General features: G+C 36.2%; 1 protein-coding gene across 1 annotated transcript in view; it reads right to left on the minus strand.

Moving 5' to 3' along the window:
* Window positions 1–12368, minus strand: part of LOC109117723 (protocadherin beta-3) — a 37830-nt gene that overhangs the window by 5493 nt on the left and 19969 nt on the right. Inside the window, exon 3 of the mRNA XM_033765570.1 lies at window positions 3–1496. Within this exon, the coding sequence (XP_033621461.1) occupies window positions 3–1496 (1494 nt within the window). The remainder of the gene's footprint in view (window positions 1–2; window positions 1497–12368) is intronic.

Below are 12368 nucleotides of genomic sequence, written 5' to 3' on the forward strand. Positions count from 1 at the left end.
GCCGGGCTGCGGGTCTCGGGGCGGCAGCAGCGAGTAGGTGAGCTGGGCGTTGGCGCCCGAGTCTCTGTCCGTGGCGCTGACGGTGCCGATGTGCAGGGCGGGGCTGTTGTTCTCGGGGACCAGCAGGGTGTAGGAGGCCTGGGTGAAGGTCGGGGCGTTGTCGTTGACGTCGGAGACCTGCACGGTTAGGTTGTGCTGGGTTCTCAGCCTGGGTGTGCCCAAGTCGGTGACCGTGATGGTGATGCTGTACTCTGACTTCTTTTCTCTGTCCAGTGCACCCTCTGTGACCAGGGTGTAAAAGTTCTCGAAAGAAGGCTTCAAAAGAAAGGGGACGTCGTTTTGGATGGAGCAAACTACTCTACCATTGTCCCCGGAATCTGGATCAAAAACACTGAATATGGCAATTACAGTCTCTGGAGAGTTTTCTAGGATGGATCTGCTGAGCGTGGACATGGTCAGTTCAGGGGCATTGTCATTCACATCTAACACCTCTATAGCCACAGTGCATTTCTCTGAGAGGCCCCCACTGTCCATGGCTACAATTTCCAAGTTATAATACTGATTTTCCTCGAAATCCAACATCTGTTTCAGACGAATTTCTCCTGTTGTTTCATCTATTACAAATGGTTGAGTAACTTCATCACCATGAAATACAGCATAGACTACATGTCCATGTGTTCCTGCGTCTAAATCTCGGGCAGAGACGACCACTACAATGGAATTAAGGGGACTGTTCTCAGGAATCTGTACTTCATAGAGCGACTGTAAAAATCCAGGAGCATTGTCATTGATGTCTAGGACTTCAACGTGTACTGTTGAGGTCCCGGACCTGGGCGGAACCCCACCATCCAGCGCCATGAGCGTTAAACTGAACTCAGGCTGATCCTCTCGGTCCAGCGTTTTATCCAGAACCAGTTCTGGATATTTTCTGCCATCTCCGCGATTGTGAGTCACCACATGAAAATGGGAGTTGGGGCTGATTGTGTAATTCTGAACAGCGTTGCTCCCTATGTCAAAGTCCTGGGCTATTTTCAAAGGAAACATAGTCCCTGGCTGGACGTTCTCTTGGATTTTAAGGAGCATTTCCCTCTCTAAGAACTCTGGAGAATGGTCATTTATATCTGTGAGTTGCACATCGCCTTGAAAAAACTGCACCGGGTTTTCCAGTAACAGTTGGAAATGCAACATACAGGGTTCTGTCGCCCCGCACAGCCCCTCCCGGTCTAGCTTTTCTTGTAGAAGCAAATTGCCAGTCTTTACATCGAGCTGCAAGAGCTGTTTCTTTCCTTTGCAATGGATTCGCGCTCCTCGAGTGGCCAGTTCCCCCACCCTGAGCCCCAGATCTTCTGCCAGGTTGGCTACAAGGTAGCCACTTTCTGTTTCTTCTGGCATCGAATACCTAATTGCCTCAGAGCCAGCACCCCCGAAAAACAACAGCGTAACAAGAAAAATCACTTGCCTTTTGTGCAGTGTGGTTGCTAGTGCAGTCTCCATTGTTCAGACCTGGTCCAGAAGGTGCAGTTTCTTCACCTCAGTGTACAATCCACCCAGATGCTTTGGTTAAACAATCATGAATTAAATGTTGCAAACTGACTTGCATCTAAGATGATGCCTTCTCCGAAGATCTCTCCTCTAGATGCTATCTAAAATACTTCCTTTCTTTAGCGAGCATCAGAAATCTGATTACCAGCATAATGGCTTCCTTTTTTCTGCAGAGCCATTCTTCATACTCTTAGACTGCAGCGCCACCAAGCGTCCATATGTACTACTGCATAGTATTTGCCATTTTATTTTACTCTAAATTCCAACCCTAGTATTGTACTTTATTAATATCCTGTTAATTCACAGAAGCACCTTAGATGAATCTATAACCCTTAGTGATTGTAAGTTCTAAATACACGTCCTGAATTAATTTTCAGTGAAAAATACTTTTAAGAACAAACCAAAATGATGTTATTCTCCCTAATTACATTTTAGGACATTTAGAAACTTTCTTTTGTTGGTTTATAATTTGATTATATTGAAAATATGATTTATAAAAATTTTTCAAGTTTTACAAAGTTACTTTTATTTTGAAGTATAGCATAGAGAAAAGGATACAAATAATTCCACAACTCGGTGAATTTTTCAGTTAATATACTCCTATTAATAGAACCTTGATTCAAAATGAAACACTACTAAACTCCAAGAAAATCCATCCTGCTATTGTCTCCTCACTACCCTCTCCTCAAAGGAGAAGCACTTTCCTGAATTCTATTTTCATGTTTTTTTCTTATGTTTAAAAATGTTTTTCAAATAGAATAACAGAATATTACTCTGCTGTCTTTCTTCACTCAATATTATATTAGGAAAATTATCTGTGGAATATTATCCTAATTTGTTTTATTATTGCCTTTTTTATTACTGTATTTTATCCATGTCATTATTTTAAAAATATATTCCTCAATTCTCAAACATTGGTTTTTCTAGTTTTGAACTTTCTTGTTTTGTAGCACCTCTCTGAACATTCTTGTACCTGTCTTTCGGTGAACACATGTTGGTATTTATCTTGATATATTAATAGTGGTTGGATTGCTGTATACAAAGTTGTACATAGGTTTTTGGCTTTACCGAATATTGTGAAGGATTTTTTAAAAGTACTGTACCAACACCAGCAAAGTTTCTTCATATCCTTGACAACATTTGCTGTTGTCATTTGAATTTTAACCACTCTGTGTGGTGATATCATAATTTTAATAGTCATTTCCCTGGTGATTAATGAAAATTTCACATTTATCGACTTATAAATGTGCTTGATCCAGTTTTGTGATATTTGTGTTCAAACCTTTTGTCCATTTTTCTCTTTGTGGTATTTGCCTGTTTGCTTGTTAGTATACAGAAATATCTTCTGAATTCTGAGTATAAGACTTTATTTCAGATATATGTATTACAAATATCTCTTCCTATTCTATTTGTATTTTACTCTATTATAGTCCCTTTATTCAGTAATAATTTTTTTTTTTTTTTTTTTTTTTTTGGTACCAGGGATTGAACCCGGGTCCTTGCACTTGCAAGGCAGGCGGCAGAACCACTGAGCCAAATCCCTGGCCCTTATTCAATAATACTTCTTTATTTTCCTTTGATTTGTCAATATTTTCTTTTGGTTAACACTTTTATATTCCATTCTACTGCATTTTCTAGGGTCATGAAAATATTTTATATGATATGTTAAAGACGAATTTATTTAAACAATTTTCATAAAGCAATAATCAACTCAAAAAATTTTTCCAATTAATATTGTTAATATTTTCAAAATTTCCTGCAAATGCCTGTGTGGCATGTATTTAAGAGATGAGCTGTTCTCATTATCTCTGAAGTATCATCAGTGTCATAAATCTTGTAGTCACAAGTCTGCTCAAGTTCTATTTTTCTCTTTATCCTGCAACAACAAATTGCCTCAACTAATATACATTTCTCAGAAGTTATATTATCTGAGATGTAAGTCTTCCATTTTTATTATGATGTAGGCTATTTTCAAGAGCAGTTTTAGATTCACTAAAAAATAAAAGAAGTACATAGGTTTCCTATATGTCCTTTTGCCTATATATATAGCACTCTTCCTATTGTCAATATCCTCTGCCAGTGAGGCACATTTCTTATGAATGATGAACATACATTCGCACATCTTTATCATCAAATGCATAGTATACATTATTGTTCACTCTTGGCAGTGAACATTCTATAGGTTTGGCCAAACTGAAAGTAGCACAGATTCACCCTTGTGGTATCAGACCAACTACTTTCACTGTTTAAAATACCCTATACTTTATATATTTATTACTCCCTCCCCCAGAATACATGGATATCACTAATCTACTAGTGTTTCTACAGTGTTGCCTGTTCAAAATATATAGTGAAGATCATTCAGTATGGAGTCTTTTTGGATTGGCTTCTGTCACATTGTAATATGCATTGAAGTTTTTTCAATGCTTTTTCATGGATTGATTTTCATTGCTTTTTGTCACTGAATAAAAATATTCCATTGCTGAATCACAATTAAATTTTCCTTCACCTACTAAAGATTATATTGCTTCTTAAAATTATGTATAAAGCTTCTATAAGCTGTGCAACTTTTTGTATGGACAGACGGTTTTCACTGTGGAAAAAATACTCATGAGTATGATGAAAGTATGTTTGGTTTATCATAAAATGCTAAACTGTCTCCAAAATGGCAGTACTATTTTCCCTTTTATATTAGGAGTGAATAAGTCTTCTGTGGATATAGTCACACTAGGTATATAATGGCTAGTGTTTGTGAATTTTCCATCTGTACTTACCATGTAATTGTTTTTCCATTTGTCCCTAAACTTTTGATCTTCTTTTGGATTATTAAAATACTTGTGATTTTTTAACAAAGTATTTCCTTCACTTAATAGTTATTCTTTTAATGGTATCCAAGAAATTACAGTGTGCACTTTTTTTTGGAATGGGGCTCAAACTCAAGACCTTGCACTTGCGAAGCAGGCACGGTGCCACTGAGCTAAATCTGTGGCCCACAGCATGCATGTTTGATCTCTAAGAATTTAATAAAATTATTAATTTTTCTACTTCATGACATTATGCTTACAAACTTGGAATTCTTTAAGTCTATATTTCTGCCTTTTATGTTACTGCTATTATGAATTTAAATTTCAAATATATTTTAAATCCTTTAAGGAACTATTACCTTTGCCTAATATAATTAATATTTATATATATTTACTCTTCAGTCACTTTTTCTTCCTCTAGTTTTAATCATTCATTAAGTTTACTGGTACCGTTTAGATATACATAATGATCACATTCATTGTATGGAATTTGTACCTGTACATGATATATCTTGATTCTTTTTTTCTCATTCCTTTCCCTTCTCTTCAACCCCTCTTCTTTTTTTAAGATCTTTGTTTCCACTTTTTATTTTCTTGTGTTTTTCTTTTCCCTTCTTTTCCCTCTCCTCCCTCTCTTGTGCCCCTTCCCACTTGAATATTTTCTTCCTATTTCACAGTATCTGTTATACGTTTTGGTCTTTATTTACACTGTCACTAACACCAGAGAAACAGTGTGATATTTACATATGTGTGATGACTTATTTCACTTAAGTGTATGTCTCTAGGTTCATTCATTTGCTACAAATATCTCAAGATTATCCTTCTTTATGGCTGAGCAGTACTCCATTGTATTAAAAAAAAACATCTTTATCCATTCATTAGCTGATGGGCATTTGAACTGTTTCTACAAACTGTGCTGCTATAAACATGGATATGTAATCTCCACACTGATTTCCCAGTAGTTGCACCAGTCCACACTCCCACCAATAGTGGAGATTAGGGCTTTAAATCTGGGGTGGGGCTGATTTTTTCAGTTATTTATATATTCTATATATGGTCTTTTCGCTGAGGAACAGATGGAAAAAATTTTTCCCCACCATTTTGGTTGTCTTTTTATTCTGTTGGTGATTTCATTTGCTGTGCAAAAGCTTTTTAAAAAGACCTCAAATTTTTCTTTGTACTATATCCCATGTGATCAGGGTTCTGTTCATTAAGTCTTTGCCTGCACTTGTCTTCAAGAGTTCCACCTATTCTCTCTTCCAGCAAATTTAGTGTTTCTGTTTTAATATTTAGACCTTTGGTCCATTTTTATTTTAGTTTAGTGCATGGTGAGAGACATGGATCTAACTTTAGCATTCAGCTTCAGCATGTGGAAAACCAGTTTTTCCAGGACCATTTATTAAAGAGGCTTTCTTCCAGTGAAGGTGTTTAACACATTTGTCAAAGATATAGTTTGAATGTGTTTGCAGTTGTTTTTGCACCTTCTGTTCTATTCCATTGATCATCAGGTTATTTTTCTTCCAGTACCATGATGTTTTTAATCACAGTACCTCTGTAGTGTAAATTTCAAGTCAGGGATTGTGATGCCCTCTGCCTTGCCTTTGTTACCCAGAAATGCTTTTTCTAATCTAGGTCTCTTCTGGTTCCACATGAATTTAGGAATGCTTTCGCTAGTTCTGTGAGGTATAGTTTTGGTATTTTGATTGGAATTGCATTAAATCTGTATAACAATTTTGGGAGCATGGCCATTTTTACTATGTTTGTTCTTCCCACCCACAAACAAGGGATATCTTTCCATTTCCTCATATTCTCTTTAAGCTCCTTTTTCAGAGTACTGCAGTTTTCAATATAAAGCTCTTTCATTTCCTTTGTTGGATTAATTCCTAAGTATTTCACTTTTTGATGCCATTATGAAAGATGTAGTTTCTCTAAGTTCTCTCAGTAAGTTTGTTGTTTGTGTACAGGAATGCTATTGATTTTTGAGTGTTGACTTTCTGTGTAGCTATGTGACTAAATTTGGTGATTAAATCTAGAACTCTTTTGGTGGAGTTTTTGGGGTCTTCTAGGTAGAGCATCATGTCATCTACAAATGATAGTTTAACTTCTTTCCTATCTTTATTATTTTTATTTCTTTCTCTTGTCTAATTGTTTTGGCTAATGTTTCCAGAACCATATTGAATAGGAGTGGTGATAGTTGACATCCTTGTCTTGTTCCTTATTTTAGAGTGAAAGCTTTCAGCTTTTCTCAGTTTACTATGTTGTTGTCTGTTGATTTGTCATAGATGGCTTTTATCAGATTGAGTTCAAGACTATCTATTATAGTTTTCTATAGTTTTTTATCACAAATGGGTGTTGAATTTTGTCAAATATTTTTTCTGCATCTATTGAGATGATCAAGCAATTTTTGTCCTTGGCTCTGTTAATATGATATATTACATTTATTGATTTGCACATGTTGAACCATCCCTGCACCCCCGGGATGAATCCTACTTGGTCATGGTGTATAATCTTCATGATGATTTGCTGCATTGTTTACCAGTATCTTACTGAGGATACTTGCACCTATGCTCATTAGAGAGACTGGCTTGTAGTTCTCTTTTTCAGTTGGATCCTTCTCTGGTTTTGGTATCGGGGTAATACTTGCTTTCAGGTATGACTTTGGGAGTATTGCTTCCCTTTCAATTTTATTAAAGAATTTGAGGAGTAGTGGCATTAGATCTCTTAATTTTGGGTGGAATGCAGCAGTGAGTCCATCAGGACCTGGGCTTTTATTTGTTGGTAGGTTTTTAGGTAATTCTTCAATTTCACTGACTGTTTTGGGGTTATTTAGAATTTTTATATATTCTTGATTCAGCTTTGATAATTCATATGTATCGAGAAATCTGTCCATTTATTCTGTGTTTTTTATCTTATTAGACTAAAGGTTCTCAAAATAGATATTGATGATCTTCTGGATTTCTGCAGGATCCATTGTGATTTCACCCTTTTCATTCCTAATTACATGGATTTGAATATTTTCTTTCTTTTTGATAAGGTTGGATGAAGTTTTATCAAGTTTATTTAATCTTTCTAGAACCAACTCTTCAATTCATTGATTCTTTGTATTGTTTTCTTAATCTTGATTACATTAATTTCTGCTCTATTCTTTATAATATCCTTCCTTGTATGAACTTTGGGCTTTACTTTTTCTTCTTATTGTAGAAGTTTGAGGTTCAACATTAGGTATTTGAGTTTGTCTGTTTTTCTGGTGTGAGAATTCACCACTAAAACTTTCTCTCATAGGACTGCTTGCATTCTGTCCCCTAAGTTCTGATATCATATCAGCATTATCATTAAATTATAGAAACTGTCTATTTTCTTCTTTAATCTGTGACCCATTGATTGTTCACGAGGATGTCAATTTCCATGTGTTTATCAAGTTTTTTTTGCTTCTTTTGCCATTCATTTCCAATTAATTGCACTATGGTTTGATAATATGCATGGGATAATTTCATTTCCTTTGCACTTACTTAAGCATGTTCTATGAGCTAGTCTGTGGTCTAATTTGGAGAATGTCCCATACACACTTGACAAGAATGTTGTGGGTTGGAACTGATGTTATGGGTTGAAACACTCTTTAGACATCTATGAGGTCCATTTGTTCACAGGATTACTTCAGTTCTGATGTTCCTTGTTTATTTTGTCTAGTTGATCTATTTATGACAGTGGGGCATTAAAAGCCCCTATTACAGTTGTTATTGCTTTTTTTGTACTAGGGATTGAACTTGGGACCTTGCACTTGCGAGGCAATGTTAGTGCTTATTTTCATGTCCATTAATATTTGTTTTATAAAGTTGGGTGTGCCCACATTTGGTGCATATATATTTATGACTGTTCTCTCTTCTTGGAATTTTCCCTTAAGTAGTTGTAACCTTCTTTGTGTTTTTTGATCAGTTTTGGCTTGAAGTTCACTTTGTCTGCAAATAGAATAGCTACCCCTTGCATAGTCTCCTCTGTTCCACACCTCTGGCTCCTCTCTCAAGCTTCCCTCCTTGTGCTGATGCTGTAGCCCATGGCTTCTTGCGCTGCTGGTTTCAGGGAAGGGGTGTGCTAATTTCCCACTCCTTGTCCCCACTGTGAAGGCTGCTTGCACCTCTGGTCACAGCTGCACCTGCAGTCCAAATCGTTCCTTTGCATTAGTTGTAGGGAAGCAGGGGTCATGTTGTTCCACTCACTGTTCTTAACAGTGCTTCCAATCCTTGACCTTGTTGTTGCTAGTTTCCCATTATTTGCTATGGCACATGAGAGAGAAAACAAAAACAAAAACAAAACTGGTGGCCTGTCAGGAAGGGAACAGTTTCCTGATCACTTGCCCATGTGTGTGCTGACAAAATTTGTTGTCAGGCTACAGTGTCCTCTTCAGGAAAGCAAAAGGGGCAAGGGACCATATATACCAGATATATCCTGTATGGATTGAGTTTGCCACTCATTTGTAATCTGTTCTTTTTTTTTTTTTGGTGGGAGGAGACATCCCAGGAAAAGTGATTCCTGCTCCTCACAGAGGCAGTAGACCCAAGGGCAGTCCTGTGGGCTGAAAAATCATTTTATAAAGGAGGCCTATGCCTATGTTTTGTTTGATCTACAACTCTCTCATTTCAGATAGATTTTGTCATCAGGATGTATGTTGTTCCTTTGCTTCAATCACTTGTTTTTATTTGATTTTCTTAGAAGAGCTGCAATGTGGCTCCTCCTCTATTCAGCCATGTTGAATCCCTTGAATCACCCTTTTCAGCTCTGTGATTCTGTTAGGACTATTTTCCTGAATAATGAATTCCATTAAAATTTATTTTTTAGGGTAGATATAACTGTGTCTGAAAACTTCACTTTTGAAGGATTTGTTTGCTGAATATAAATCTTGGCTGGTATAGTTTTCTTTCATGACTTTGAAAATATCATTCCTTTCTCTTTTTGCATTATTATTTATAATTAAGGGCCAGCACTTCATTTTGCTGATGCTTCTTTACAAGTCACAAGACATTATTGTGTGCTTGCTTTTAAGAATTTTTCTCTTTGAGTGATCTTAAGCATCTTATCTATGATTTATCTAGGTGTGCTTTATATTTATTGATTATATTTAAATTTAACAGAATATCCTAAAGAATTTATGACTTTATTTATTTTTGAAAAAAATGGGTCATTATCTTCTCAAATATTATTATAAATTTTTGCTCCCTTAGCCTTGTAAGATTAGTATCATATGTATCTTAGAGTTTCTCATATAACTGCAGTGGACAACTGACCTCACATGTAAACAATTTCAGTTATGACCAGAATGTGTTTTAACTTACGACCAAATTCTTGAGTTATGACTCGAATGCTGGCTGCTTGTGCAGCTGTACACAAAGAATCACAATGCCAGAAAAGCATATGTAAGCATCCATTTGAGCCCAGATGCACATATTTATGGATGTGATTTTGGTCAGTGCTTTATATAATTGCTACAATTGCTGCTATTAAAATGGCCCCAAAAAAGCTAGAAAAGAAAAGCAGGAAGGGAAGGTAAAGAAAGCAATCATAATTGAAAAGAAGGAAATTGTGGAGAAATATGAGAGTTGTGTTCATGTGACTGATCTCACTAATATGTACAGCATGATGAAATCCAATCTCAACAAACTTACAAAGATTTGTATAAGTAAGCTAGTGTTGTTAAAGGTGTTACTTAATTAAACAGAGTTAGATGAGGTAGAAAGGCTATTATTGGTGCAGATAAATGAAAGGCAGATGGCATATTATAGCCTGAGTCTATAATTTGTGCCAGTAAGGGGTGGTTTTACAATTTTAAAGTGAGAAATGGGGTTTATAGTGTAACTAGGCATGGCGAAGCAGCCAGTGATAAAAGGTCTGCTGAAATTTACATACACCACTTAAAATGATAACAGAGAAATGGCTTTTGCTCTCATCAAGTTTTCAACTGTGATGAAATTGGCCTTTTCTGGAAGAAACTGCCCTGGAGAACAAACATTATCCAGGAAGAGAAGAAAATGCCCAGTCACAACCTATAAAGGATAGGCTAACCTCATTGCTATGTGCCAATGTGAGGGGGTGACCTCAAGCCAAAGCCATTTTTGGTTTATCACTCTGTGACCCCCAGACTATACAGAAAACACAAGGTCATGAAGAACAGGATAGGGGTCATGTGGAGAGCTAACACAAAAGCCTTGGTAACAAGAGTACTTTTTCATGAGAGGATCAGAGAAGCTCTCTGTCCTACTGCTAAGAAATATCTAAAGGACAAAGGTTTACCACTCAAGGCTCTCCTCATTATGGATAATGATCCTGCTCACTCACAAGGTTGGGAAGAATTGGCTGAAGAATTCCCATGGATTTCAGTTGAGTTACTACCACCTAATACAACTCCTCTACTGTATCCTATGGACCAACAGGTTATAGCTAATTTTAAGAAGCTATATACCAGGAACTGTTCTTGAAGTGCTTCCAGATGGTCTCAGATACATATTTAACCCCTAAAGAGTTCTGAAAGGAACATTACAACATCCTTTTGTGTGTGTGGTTAATTGAAAAATCCTGGGCCAATGTCTCCCTGAGGACACTGAGATCTGCCTGGAAGAAAATGTGGCCTAAAGTTATACAGGAGAGACTTTGAAAGCAATGTAGAGGAGCCTGAGCCTTCAACTGACCCTGTGGTTGATGACAGTATCACAATAGCAGAGTCCATAGGCTTTCAGGTAGACAGTGATGATATTGAGGAACTGGTGGAGGAACACTCCGTGGAACTGTCTACAAGTAACTTTAGCAACTTTTCACTGAGCAACAGAGAATGGCAGCTGAAGAGCTTTCTGAAAAGGAGGAGATTATCAATACTCAGTGCAGCAAAATTCTTCTGAAATAAAGGAAATCCTATAAAATAGACAGAGTTACAAACATTTGTAGAGAAGACCTATCCAGAAAGAGAAAAAGCTAATCATTGCATTCACTTCCTTAAAGATAATGTCATATCACACTACAGAATAGTGTTAAAGACAGAAATATACAAACTTAGACCAGTTTTAGATCTGATAAGGTTGAGCCTAGTGAGCCAGAAGCAGGTCCTAGTGGGCTACAGACTCTCTCAAGGAGAAAAAGGATATCAAAGAGCCAGATTCCTGATGTTCTTATGGAAGGAGACTCTCCTTCTAAACAATAACCACCTTCCATTTCATTTTCCCTTCCTGGAAACCAAAGATGTCAACTTGAATGTTGAGTACAGTATGAAATTGTTTCTGATAAACTGGGCACATTTAATAATCTTTTTGATGAGTACACTAGGAAAATTATTGGTGTTTCTGGTAATTTATGTACCTTATATAATCCTTTTTCTTATGAAATGGTTAATTAAGTGGTGTTTTGGGAGGTTCAGAATGCATAATCGGTATTTTGATTACTTCTTAGGGGAAAAATGTCTTGACTTACAACTAGCCACCTCATGAAACAAATTGAGTTCATAAGTCAAGGATCCACTGTATTATACTTTTTAAATACTTTTTTGTATACTTTTGTACAATAGCACAATGGACCCTCAAGTTACAATCAGCCTGACATACAAACAACTTGGTTTAATTAGGTTACTGGAAGATTCATCTTCCTGTTGTTATCTATAGCATGTACCCAGCAAACATCCAAATCTCAGCTCTCTTGACTTACAACCAACTTGAGTTACAATCAGCACTCAGGAACTGAACGAGTTCATAAGTCAAGTCTACTGTACATGTATATTTTTTCTTTTTTTTCTATTTTGACATTTATATCGACCTATTTTACTTCTGCTAATCTTGTACTCATTTATATCTATGCTATTGAAACATTTAAACAGTTTTATCCAATGTTATATTTTTATAGAATTATTTTCAAAATTTCAATTCTGTGGTAAAATTATCATACTTATTTTAATATCTTTGTCAGTTAACTCTAATATGTAAATCATCTATAGATTATTTAAACTGTTTATATTCTTTTTTTTTTTTTTTTTTGTCCTTGGTTGAACTT

This window comes from Fukomys damarensis, unplaced genomic scaffold, assembly GCF_012274545.1.
Source record: "Fukomys damarensis isolate Sample0158 unplaced genomic scaffold, DMR_v1.0_HiC HiC_scaffold_3, whole genome shotgun sequence".
Lineage (NCBI taxonomy): Eukaryota > Metazoa > Chordata > Mammalia > Rodentia > Bathyergidae > Fukomys > Fukomys damarensis.